We start from the raw sequence: 12,560 nt of genomic DNA on the forward strand, positions 1-12,560 counted from the left end.
ATCCAATGCTGAAAGTTCTTTGAGCCCTCCTGGTTTCCAATAATCAGATACACAAAGATTTTTCCACCCCACTTTCACAATTTAACCATTACAATTTAACCATATAGCTTGGCAAATGATACCAGGCCCCTCATTAGAGATAAAGGCACCACTTTACGGACTAGTAAATTGCTCAGTTTTCCCCTTGTTAGACTCATCATCGCCATCATCATTCTTCTCTATCATTAGTCAGAATCTTGAATAATGATTTTCAAATAAAATGTTGTTTTATGACCTCTGTAGTGAGAACTCAGGGTGGTGGTTGGATCAGCTTTTTAAAAGCTTTACTGGAAGTACTGACAATTCCAGAAATCACTTGTAAAGAGACAAATGGAGAGAAAAGACATCACATATACTGGGTTGTGAATATAGTGAGTTTTCCCTTATTTTATAGACATTATATTGTTTACTCAGGATTTTTTAACCATCTTGGTTTTAGAAATGAATATTACCTGCATTGTTGTGGGGGGAGGAAGGCAATTCTGTACCTTAATTGATACAGGATGGCATCATCGACTCAATGGACATGTGTTAGAGCGAACTCCAGGAATAGCGAAGGGCAGGGAAGGCTGGTGTGCTGCAGTCTATGGGGTCGCGAAGAGTTGGACACAACGGAGAGACGGAACAACTAAAGAACTTGAAGGTTTACAATTACTCTGTGCCCAAAGTTATTATATTTACATGTATTAAATGAAATTTAATTAGTCTCTCCTCCAGTGAAGGTTTGCACTTGTGGGTCCAGGCTGATGGGCTGCTATACTCAGAACTGATAAACACTGGACTTACTTTGTTCACTTCATTCTACTCTCATCATTAAGTGTAGAATTTAAAATTGCATTCTCAAGTACAAATTAGTAACATGAAGTTACTAAAGATAAAGCTATGTATTAGCAATTCAGATGTTTGGCAATCATTTTCTGTTTGCATTGACACAGGATCACTGCTTCTATGAAAACACCATTGGCCATCAGGTTTTTGTCTGCAGTGAAGCTGACCGTATAGATGGACAGTTTAGGCCCGTTGTGGAAAACCTCAGCTCTGGAAGAACATATTTTAACGTGTTCCAGAATGTTATATATAGTTTTTTTGCGTTTTGCTTCTTAGAAATGGGAGTTCTAATCAAATTAATGATTATTGGTGAAAGTTTGAATGCAAAACTGAGGTTTCCTCTTTCCAGTCCAATTTTTTAATTGTTAAGGCAAAATTGGCATCATAGAATCTTAAATATTTTTAATTTCAATTTCTTACCTTTGACAGCTCAATTATACATGAAAGTGATTCCACATACTAAAATTATGGAGTTTTGCTTTTCAGGATCCCATTTACATGCACAAAAGTAATGAAAGTCTTTATATAGACATACCTAAACCACAGAACTTTAACTCAGAGTGACCCGGCCCAGAAGGGAGGCCGAGAATTGCGAGCCAGCCGAGCCTGTGGCAGTGACCCTGCTGGGGCTCTGGACCCTTCTCAGGGAGTCACATGGTTCACCTTAAGGTGATTATGGCTAGGCCTTGCTCTCCCGCCGGGAACCTGTTACCATCTGCTCCACGCTCCCTGGCGCGCACCTCACCGCCCGGAGACTCAGAGGGGCCGCTGGCTCTACTCTCGGGCCACTGGAGACAATGTATAAGCTTCTTAATGAGGACTATGTTAATTAGAATTTTTAAATACTTGAATAATATCTGGCCTCCACAAAATCACTTTATGTGCAAATTCATCCTTAAACCATCAGCTGAAAAAAGTACCTTCTTCCACAGATGAACTGCATAAACCAAATAGAGTGTTTGGCTTCTAAAGAAAATATATCAGTTTCCAAATAGTAAGCCTGTCAGAGCAACTGGGGTCTATCAAGGCCAATGATTTGATATAATGAGTACAAACCCTCCCATCTACTATTAAAAGCTGGGGCTCTATTAGTCAATAACTGGATGGCCCGATTTCAGGTATTAAATGTATCTGAGAGTGAGAACACTTTTACAAATTCCATAAGTCATACTTTTCATTAAATCAGACAGGTCTAACCTAATTAGTCCAAATAAATGAAGTTTCCCAAAACCGTTTAAAACAGAAGTCTATTTCCTTATGCACACATTATCTGGTCTATTAATTTGCCAAATGGCACACTGCAATCAACCATCAGTGTTCCTGATGGCTGCAGAGTAAGACGAGCTGTGTTGGTGGGGGGGGTTGGGGGACTGGCCACATCCCATTGCCCGGGGTGCTAAGTCCTGCTCGGCAGTCACAGTTTAGAGGTGCCCTTGGGGCTGCTGTGTCTCGGTTGTTCAGAACCGCTCAGGCTCAGGGGACTGACTCATGGTTCTCCCAACCCACAAGGGGCTGATTTAAAAGCCAGAAACACCAACTTATTAATTTACAATGGGAGATGGGCCTGGTGCAGGGATGGGGCAGGGTGCTCTCACCTAGGGGACAGCCCCATAGGGACAGGTCCACACAGGGGACCAAATTAAACATCAGAGGTTGCTGGGCTGCTAGCAAAGATTTAAAGCAAAGGGAGCCATATTTCCTCAGGAGAAACTTACATGGAGCTTCTATGGAAGCCTCACGAGATAACACTGTACAACTGGATAGGCGAAGCTTTCTAAAGAACAGAGCCTGACGCAGAGGCGGTGGCCAGGCAGGGTGGACCGTGTCCACCCCTCGTTGGACGTGCCCCTCCACGGACTGAGTGAAACCTTCCCTCCTCCAGGGGTGCCCATTTTCTCAGCGTGCACGCTGGTCATTATATGTTGGGTGCCACCATTTTCACACCAATCTCGTTCAGGGATTCCAAGGGCACCTCCCCTCGAGAAAGTGTGTAGAGTTGCAAAACAACGCAGTTAGTTTGAACTTTGGCAAAAACCATGACCTGACATGCTGCTGGCTGGCCAGGACGCAGCCCGGCCAGCAAGATCCTACTGGGCAGGGTCATAAAGACCAAACCACACGACAGACTGCCTGAGCATTCATAAGCATGAATGCAGGTCAGTCCATCGAAGAACTTCTTTCATGAGGGCATTCTTTGATGATGATGATAGTAAAATACATGTAACCTAAAATTTGCCATCGTCACCATTTTTAAATGGATGGTCCAACAGCATTAAGTACACTCACACCATTCTCCAGCCGATCCCCAGAACTCTTTCCATCTTGCAAAACTGAAACTCTGACACCGTTAAACAACACTCCGTTCCTCTCTCTCCCCCAGCCCCTGGCAACCACCCTCCTCCTTTCTGTCTCTATGATTTGTCTAGTCTGGGTACCTCATATAATTGGAATCATGCAGTATATGTGTTTTTGTGGCTGGCTTATTTAACTTAGCAGAAGGTCCTCAAGGTTTATCCATGTTGTGGCAGGTGTCAGAATTTCCTTCCTTCTTAGGCTGAATCATATTCTGTTGTGTGTACAAACCTTCATCCACCAATGAACGCTTGGGTCACCTCCACTTTTTGGCTATTGTGAATAATGCTGCTGTGAACACGCAAAGACATCTGTGCAAGACCCTGCTTTCAGTTCTTTCGGGTATATACCCAGCAGTGGAATCACTGGATCAGATGGTGTTTCTAATTTTAATTTTTTTGAGGAACCACCATACTGTTTTCCGTAGCAGCTACACCATTTTACATTTCTAATTTCTCCACATCCTTGCCAGCACATTTTCTATTTTTTTTTTTTTTCATGGTAGCCATCCTAATGGGTGCGAGGTGGACTTGGGGGAAAACTGTTAAAGACATCTCAAAATACTCATGTACTGAAATTCTAAGTTAGGGCTTTAGAATTCCTAGATTCCAAGGAGAGGCACTCACATATCCCATTTTCTTTGCTGCGTATGATTCATGAAGCAGGTGGGGAGGATTAACTCCATCTAACAAGAGGGCAAACTGAAGCTCAGAACAGCTAAGCAGCCTGTCCCAGATGGCAGCCGGGCCAGGACCACTCTCACACTCTCCTCCATTATTCTCTGACGGGCCGCATTTTGAGGACTAGAGCAGCGCAAACAAAGAGGGAAATAATCTCTTGGATTGAACAATGCTGTCAGGCAGAACACCACCCCAGCCCCTGAGAAGCCAAACTTCCAGAAGGCTGAGTTCTGAACCATGGGACTGACCTATATCTAACTAGTACCAGCCTGCAAGATACTGCCCAGCACATCCTTAAAGGACAGTCCTCTGCGATCCATTATGGTCACCTTGACAAACAGAGGGACACATCCAGAGGGGCTGTTTCACACAATTTGTTTGTGGGGACAGTAACCCCAGAGGAAGGACAGGGATTAAAGAGTAAGAACCAGCTTTAGAGGCCTTCCCTGGTGGTCCAGTGTCTAAGACTCTGTGCTCCACTGCAGGGGGCCCAGGCTTGATCACTGGTCGGCGAACCAGATCCCACGTGTGACAACCAAGAGTTTGCATGCCACAACTAAAAATCCTGTGTGCCACAACTAAGATCTGGAACAGCCAAATATGCAAATAAGTTAGTTTCTTAAAAAAAAAAAAAAGAAACTAGCATTAGCCTGGTTGATGAGTCCTCAAATAACAACCGATAGATTTGTTTTCCTTTCAACGCAAAATAAGTTTTGGCACAAAAGGGACAGGACCGTACCTGTGGTTGGAGCCAAACTCTTGGCAGTTACCTCAGAAAATCCAAGGTATTCTCTAATGAGCTGACTCAGCTTTTGGTAGGCAACATCCAGATCATCTACAGCAGAGGAGAGAATTTACTTTAGCAACAGACGTATGTAAAAACAGCCAATCTGTGGCAATAATTTTTTAGCTAGATCTAACTGCATGAATATCGTGGTAGGCAGAATTCTAAGACCCAGTGACACTTCACCCTTGCTTAATTACACACACACACCTTGAGTGTGGGCAGAACCTGTGAATCTGATGAGCTATGACTCCCGTGGTTATGTTAGGTTATATGGCATAAGGGACTTTTGCAAATGTAATTAGGGTTATTTTATTAAGATCCTAATAAATAATTTACTGTCCTAATAATAAATATCCTAATAAATAATTTATTATCCTAATAAATAATTAGGGTTATTTATGAGTTTGGGCTAATCAAAAAGGAGATTATCCAGGTGGGCCTAATCTAATTGTATGATTCCCCATAAAAGGAGGTTTTCTGTCTGGAGAAGTATGAGGACACTCGAAGCAGGAGGAGGAACTTAATGGGCTGTTGCTGCCCTGAAAGTGGAGGGGCCACATGCACACAACCTGAGCACAGTCTCTAAAAACTGAGGGTCACCCTTGTCAGACAGCCAGCCAGCAATCAGGAACCGCAGTCCTACAACCGTAAGAAACTGCCTTCAGTCAACAACAAGAATGTACTTTGGAGCAGGTTTTTCCCCAGTGATCTTATACTTCAAAAATAAAACTTTGCTGAAAGTTACTTACCTGCATTGATTACTGCATCAAAGTATCCTGGATATTTCTGGTTAATTTTAATATAAAGGTCCACTCTGGAGACAGCAAATTCAATCTCTACACGACTGAATAATCCTTTTCTCCTCAAGTAGCCCTCATATTTTTGCTTGTCCATGGGTACCACTAGGATATATCGAGGCTCAAAATAGCAATGTTTTAAACTTCTTACACCCTATGTATTTAAATAAAAGATAATAAATTAGAAACACAGATACAATTTAGAAATCATTTAGGAAATATGTGACAACATAGGCTTAATAAATAGTGTTGTACTGGAGAATTTGTTTACTCTGTATAATTAGCTATTATTTTCCTCAGGATTGGATTACTTCTGTTTGTGTATCAAATATTACATTATCATTAGAAAAATAAGAATTCATCCTACCTGGTTATCCTTTAACAGTTCTAAGGAACATTACTGTTAAAAAAGAAAATTGCTAGAGACAAATAGGTATGCTCACAGAATACTGCATATTTATAACTGAAAAGCAGTTTCAATTCTACTTTTCAAAAGGCATCCTTGCAGCCGCAGGAGACAGAGATCTTACCAGAGAGAAAGGCTCCTCTGTTTCCCCTTTGTCACCAACTTGGTGCCTTCCTGTTCCTAAACCAGCAGCCTGGTGGTTGGCTGGTTCCTATTCCATCTCACGGGCTGTACCCAGAGCACGGGAAGGCCAGGCTCCTGATACCCTGATAACCAGGAGCCCACATGAAGCAGGGAAGCGGCGGTAGGTAGCAGCGCTCTGAGGAACCAGGGGCCTGGGTCAGGACTGCAGCTCGCCGGCCACCGTGACTCTGTGCCAACTCCTCTGTGAAATGGAAGTTCTTTCAAATGGACTCTGAAGTTCCTTCCATCTCAATCCAACCATCAGTAGTTTAACTCAGTGTTCAAAATCTTTGTTTTTAAAAATTCAAGGGGAAGAAATAGAGACTCTTTAAAAAAAAAAAAAAAAACAATCTCTAAAAGCGTCAATGACAAGGAGAGTTTGGAAGAAGGATTTAGCTAGGAAGAACCAGGAATAAAGCCTGGTTTATAGACTCAACCTCCTGGAAATGAGTAGGAGGAAGCTCTCAGGGAGGAAGAAAGTAAAACAGGAGCCAGAACTCAGAACCACTGAGCTGGAAAAAGGTGGACACTGGAGCTGTGTCTGCACTCAAAGATGCATACTTTTTGTGTCTGCCTTGTTCAAGGAAGTCATTTTCTGGGAAAGGTCTTTGTTGTTGTTGCTCTGGCTAATTAGCATAGAAACAAAGTCAACCTTAAGGATGAACAACCAATCAATTGCAGGAAGATAAGAACTGTAGGGTTTTAAAGTTAGGAAAATTACTGAGGTGGAAGAAACTTGACCAGTCTCACTGAAGTGAGGCAACACTTATCTCCTGGATGGTAGCCCACCAGGCTCCTTTGTCCAAGGGATTCTCGAGGAATATGGGACCAGGTTGTCATTCCCTTCTCCAGGGGATCTTCCAGACCCAGGGATTAAACCCAGGTCTCCTGCATTGCAGGTGGATTCCTTTATTGTCTGAGCCACCAGGGAAGCCCTTGTGGGGACTAGACCAACACAAAAGACCAAAAAGGAATCACAGTCTCCTGCTCTTCAAAGTGAGAGAGGAAAAAATTTAAGGGAGGGGTAATCAATAGTAACGGAATACCTGACCCCTAGATTTTGTTTTCTGTGTGTTTGGTGTAATGGGATCCTTTTTATCATTTTTTTTCTTTCTGACTAAAAAAATGTTACACTGTCAGAAGGTAACTTGGAAAAAAAAAATCAACTGTATTTGAAGATCTCAAATATTTAATATAACTACATATTTTTTAAAAACAAATGCATACATCTGCCGGATTGTCAAAAAAGCAAGAGAGTTCCAGAAAAATATCTATTTCTGCTTTATTGACTATGCCAAAGCCTTTGACTGTATGGATCACAATAAACTGTGGAAAATTCTGAAAGAGATGAGAATACCAGACTACCTGACCTGCCTCTTGAGAAACCTATATGCAGGTCAGGAAGCAACAGTTAGAACTGGACATGGAACAACAGACTGGTTCCAAATAGGAAAAGGAGTACGTCAAGGCAGTATATTGTCACCCTGCTTATTTAACTTATATGCAGAGTACATCATGAGAAACTCTGGGCTGGAGGAAGCACAAGCTGGAATCAAGATTGCCGGGAGAAATATCAATAACCTCAGATATGCAGATGACACCACCCTTATGGCAGAAAGTGAAGAGGAACTAAAAAGCCTCTCCATGAAAGTGAAAAAGTTGGCTTAAAACTCAACATTCAGAAAACTAAGATCATGGCATCCGGTCCCATCACTTCACAGCAAATAGATGGGGAAACAGTGGACACGGTGGCTGACTTTATTTTTCTGGGCTCCAAAATCACTGCAGATGGTGATTGCAGCCATGAAATTAAAAGATGCTTACTCCTTGGAAGGAAAGTTATGACTAACCTAGACAGCATATTAAAAAGCAGAGACATTACTTTGTCCACAAAAGTCCATCTGGTCAAGGGTATGGTTTTTCCAGTGGTCATGTATGGATGTGAGAGTTGGACTATAAAGAAAGCTGAGAGCCGAAGAATTGATGCTTTTGAACTGTGGTGTTGGAGAAGACTCTTGAGAGTCCCTTGGACTGCAAGGAGATCCATCCAGTCCATTCTAAAGGAGATCAGTCCTGGGTGTTTATTGGTACAACTGATTTTGAAGCTGCAACTCCAATACTTTGGCCACCTGATGTGAAGAGCTGACTCATTTGAAAAGACTCTGATGCTGGGAAAGATTGAGGGCAGGAGGAGAAGGGGACGACAAAGGATGAGATGGCTGGATGGCATCACTGACTCGATGGACATGAGTTTGGGTAAACTCCGGGAGTTGGTAATGGACAGGAGGCCTGGTGTGCTGTGATTCATGGGGTCACAAAGAGTTGGACACAACTGAGCGACTGAAGTGAAGTAAAGCTAATTAAAAATTTCACATTATTATTACTTTTTAACTTTTTGGCCACACTATGTGGCATGTAGAATTTTAGCTCCCTGAGCAGGGATCGGATCCAAGCCTCCTGCAGTGGGAGCATGGAGTCTCAAACACTGGACCACCAGGGATGTCCCCCAAATCTCACCTTTCGTATGCATTCCTTTCAGGCCTAGAAGTGTGCTGTCTGCACACCATAGTCTCCTCCCCAGTCCCAAATATACACACAGTTTTACACACTAAAAAGAAACTGACTGAATGGAAAGTACTTACTTCTATTTCCATATGAACACAGCTTGCTAAACCATCTCTCGCGATACCTTCTATGGTGTCCCTACTTAATCCGTACTTGTGATTACCGTAATTATAGGTTAGAATGAATTTCCCCTGCAAGGGAAGAAGTAAAAAGACTTTCCAATAACAGCTGCCATCATGGAATTTAATATAAATTAAATTACTTGATATCTTCTTTCTATATGACTCCATAAAACTTATAAATATTAGCGATTATATAAGGATGACAATGGGTTTAAGAAACTTAATATCAAACTGTGATGGAGAAGTTCATTCAGAATTCCTGGCTGGCAAAAAAAAAAAAGGCTTTTGGAGATAATCTAGAGCAGAGTGAAGGCAATGAAGCTTACGGTAAACAGATCATTTTGTCCACTGACCCACTTCCTGCCAAATGTGTGCTATAAACCTTCATTAAGGAGAAAGCAAAACTAATAGTTACTTTGTGCCTCAGCCGTTTTGGGTCTCCCAGCACACCAGCTCTCCCCCAAAAGCTTTCATTCCCAAAGGCCTTGCACTCCCAGATAAGCCTGAAGGCTGTGAATTACAGCCACATTCTCAACTTTTGCATTCTGAGATAAGCTGTAAAATACAGACCCCTCCTGCTTTTCCTCATAAACACAGCTTTTTATTGGAACTGCCCCAAATGTATTCAGCAGCCTCGCTGGGTGCCCTCTAGACATTTGAGGTATAAATACTGCCTTCTCATTATATTCCGGAAGCTCCTCCTGAAACTGTAGTCATGTGTAAAAAAGAAAGAAAAAAAGAACTAGAAACATCTCTCAAAATTGTCTTGACTTTTCCTTTGATGATATGATATTTACTAAATTACAAGGTGGATGCTGATGACAACAGAAGGAAGAAAAATGTGGACATCCTTGGCCACCAGGACTCTTACGATACATGATTTTGAAATAAATAATGAAGTGAAAACTCCTCAGGCTGAGCCCCATCCTCCGAAGCCCTGCAACAGCCAGCACTGTCGTTACAAACAGTAGCAGTTTGGGGGTCTCTGATGCTACCCTGTGCCTCCTGGCCTGGAGGTTCTGGAGATCCATGGGGATGGGGGGTGGGCTACCTGTCAGGGGGCGGTGTTGGAAGGCCATGAAACATAGGGTGTCCCTCAGGTGGGATGGGTCTCTGGGGCATGTGTCTGGTGTGGGCAATGAGAAAAATCCATACCCTCCCATAATCAAATGAAATTTATGTTATATATTCTAAAAGTTAAAGACTCAACAATAAATATCCTTAATACTTTACCCACTCAATGTCATACTGTATTCTCTGCAACAAACACTATGACTCCTTTCCTTTTAATATCTATATTATATTTATATACAGATAAACAGATATCTGAATCTCTTGTCAGGTATGACTTATTTCATCTTGTTTACTGTGACTCACCCTGTTTTTTACAATGTATATTTGAATCACTTTCCAGATGTAGACTATGAGTTTGCTTACTTGTGTGTACAAGGACACACAAGTGGACCCAAAAAACATTTTTTGGAAGAAGGGAGGGTTGGGAGAAATCTTGCATTGTACTTGTGTACATAAAACAAGCCTTGTTCAACTGATTTGTTAAGAATTGAGATGAGTGGTCCCCCAGCTTCTGGAGAGGTATACTCCTGTCATGGCTTCCGGCCTGTGGATTTCTTCATACATAGCAATAATCTTATCTCAGACACCTCCATATCTGCGGTCTTATTTCCACCAGGGAAGAAGAGGCTATGCAGGTGAGTGACTGTGTATATGGCCTTAAGGGTTCATGTGTCTGTGGGCACATGGAGAGATGATCTGTGTTTTGGGGGGTGTGGAATGTATATTGAAGTGTGTGCTCGTCTACGTGTACCCATCAGAGTGGGGAAGTGTGACTGTCCACAGCAGGTGTGCAGGGCTGGGGTGTGCCAGGGCTTCTCTTAAGGGGGACTGTGACTTGGAAGGGGACAGGCTGGCTGGGGAGTGTTCCGTAGAGGGGTTCTGTGTGCAGAGGCTGAGTGTGTGGGTGTGACTGATGCAGCTGACAAGGTGTCGTGAGTTTCTCCTCTCTAGGTTTGTCTCTCTTCACGAAACAGCCTCAAGCTCCCTTTAAAGAAAAGATCTTAACTACAAAATTCAAGTTAAAGATGCTGATACCACAGTGAAGTCATGCATGTTAGCAGAGGCAGTAAAAGTGAGTGCTTTTCCAGTACACAAGAACTTTCATAGTGAGAGTAAATAGAAGACTAAATACAGTTCAGACGTATGGTGATTTCTTAGACTAGGGACTGTTGGACTTACTTGATTACAGACAAGATAAGGTCTGAAACATCAGGGGAGCCCGTGGGGCACTGAGAGCAGTGGAACTAAATCAATAAAAAATGCCCCAGACTCTACCACAAGAAATTAACAGCAGTGTGGGGAACCAGTTGTCTTTCAACCCAAAGAGTCCTAAGAGAAGGCTTCTTACTAATATCAAGATAACTCCTCAGATTTCTATTATGGCTTTTAGAAATAGAAAGTCTCAGAGTACCCTTGGTACATTAAACCAAACTTCTAAAATATAGCCCTAGGAGAGAAAATCATAAAGAAGTTCCAAGATGTTCTTCTGACAAGATTAGAGGGAAAATGGCCGAGGGACTTATAGGGCTTTCTCACTCGGCTTCTCTGTGAAAGCAAGAGAAAATATGTACCATGTGTAAAGCTGGTCATTCACAATTAAACTCATAGCAACTGCAGACCCTATGCCTACATGCTCCACAGTTGCCTGCACTGAGGTGGAAGCCAGGTCTGTTATCCGAGGATGGGGCAGAGAAAGGACAGATGAAGGAGCAGGGGGCAGAGAGGAGGAAGCCTGCAGCAGTAAGAGCATCACTGGTTGGATGGTAATCTTTCAAAAGCAGAAACAGAGATTAATCCTTAATCCTGTCCTTCACCAGGCTTCAGAGGGAAAAAAAAAGTGGTGTACGATTAATTTAGTGATAGAAAGAAGTGAAGATAAGATAAACAAAATTAAGGCCCATGCCTGAAAAGAGAATAAAAAGGCTTACAGATTTATCAGTAGTGATGAAGATATGAGATACTCTTTAACTGAAGTCATGGGTGGATAATGTATGGACATTAGCAATATACCTTTGACAGATGAAACACACTAGGGTTGTGAGGATTCCCTTTGATGTGAAGGGCCAAGAAAGAGCAAATAAATTATTTTTAAGGAAATGAACTCAGACACCAGGTTGTTGTGAATTACTACCGATGACCAGATGATCAGGGTTTCAGGGGGTAAAGCCTTAAATTGAATAAAACTGTCCAGAGCTCCTATGAAAGGGACCAGAGCAGGGTAGTGACCCTCACCCAGGAAAGCCACAGACCTCAAGGAAATGAGGAATCTTTTCTGATCTAATGTCGAGGGCTTCCCACTGCGTTACTGACCTGCCTGCCGGCTCTCTGGGACTGAGGACTCCTCACACAGCGATGTTTCAGGGCAAGAGTAAGGCTGTGTACGTACGTGTCCAGGGCAGACCAACTGGCTGAAATGGTGCGTAGGGTCACAACAATTAGAAAGCACCAAAGATAGCAAACACAGGGAGTGGTCTGTGGACAGAACACGCCAACTCCCTGGAAGTGCTCCATTCATAAGTTAGCTGTGTAACATCAGTTCTGTGAGAGCCGTTTATCTTGAGTAAAATCTGACCATAAATAGCAGCACCTGACAAACACAGATCTCAAGAACTTTTCACGGTGCTCTTTCTTCCGTTTTCTTAAAAAATCTCTTTATTCAGTTTCATTGGAGATTTACAGTATTTTCTCCAAGATCATAAAGCCGTGTGTGGACGATGATATATCAAA

The 12,560-nt window shown here is 42.5% G+C and overlaps 1 protein-coding gene across 4 annotated transcripts in view; it reads right to left on the bottom strand.

Annotated features, from left to right (window-relative positions):
* LRGUK (leucine rich repeats and guanylate kinase domain containing) overlaps nt 1-12,560 on the bottom strand; it is a 101,866-nt gene that overhangs the window by 33,382 nt on the left and 55,924 nt on the right. For all 4 annotated transcript variants that reach the window (XR_015162066.1, XM_086395575.1, XM_086395576.1 and 1 more), the window contains exons 13-15: nt 8,715-8,828; nt 5,436-5,637; nt 4,639-4,734 (exon numbers count right to left, since the gene is read on the bottom strand). Coding sequence is in view for 3 of the 4 variants with exons in the window: in XM_086395575.1 (XP_086251701.1) it covers nt 4,639-4,734; nt 5,436-5,637; nt 8,715-8,828 (412 nt within the window). In the remaining variant the exon portion in view is untranslated. The remainder of the gene's footprint in view (nt 1-4,638; nt 4,735-5,435; nt 5,638-8,714; nt 8,829-12,560) is intronic.

Source organism: Bos grunniens, chromosome 4 (genome assembly GCF_055505025.1).
Source record: "Bos grunniens cultivar Pamir isolate PY7600 chromosome 4, Bosgru_T2T1.0, whole genome shotgun sequence".
Classification (NCBI taxonomy): Eukaryota; Metazoa; Chordata; class Mammalia; order Artiodactyla; family Bovidae; genus Bos; species Bos grunniens.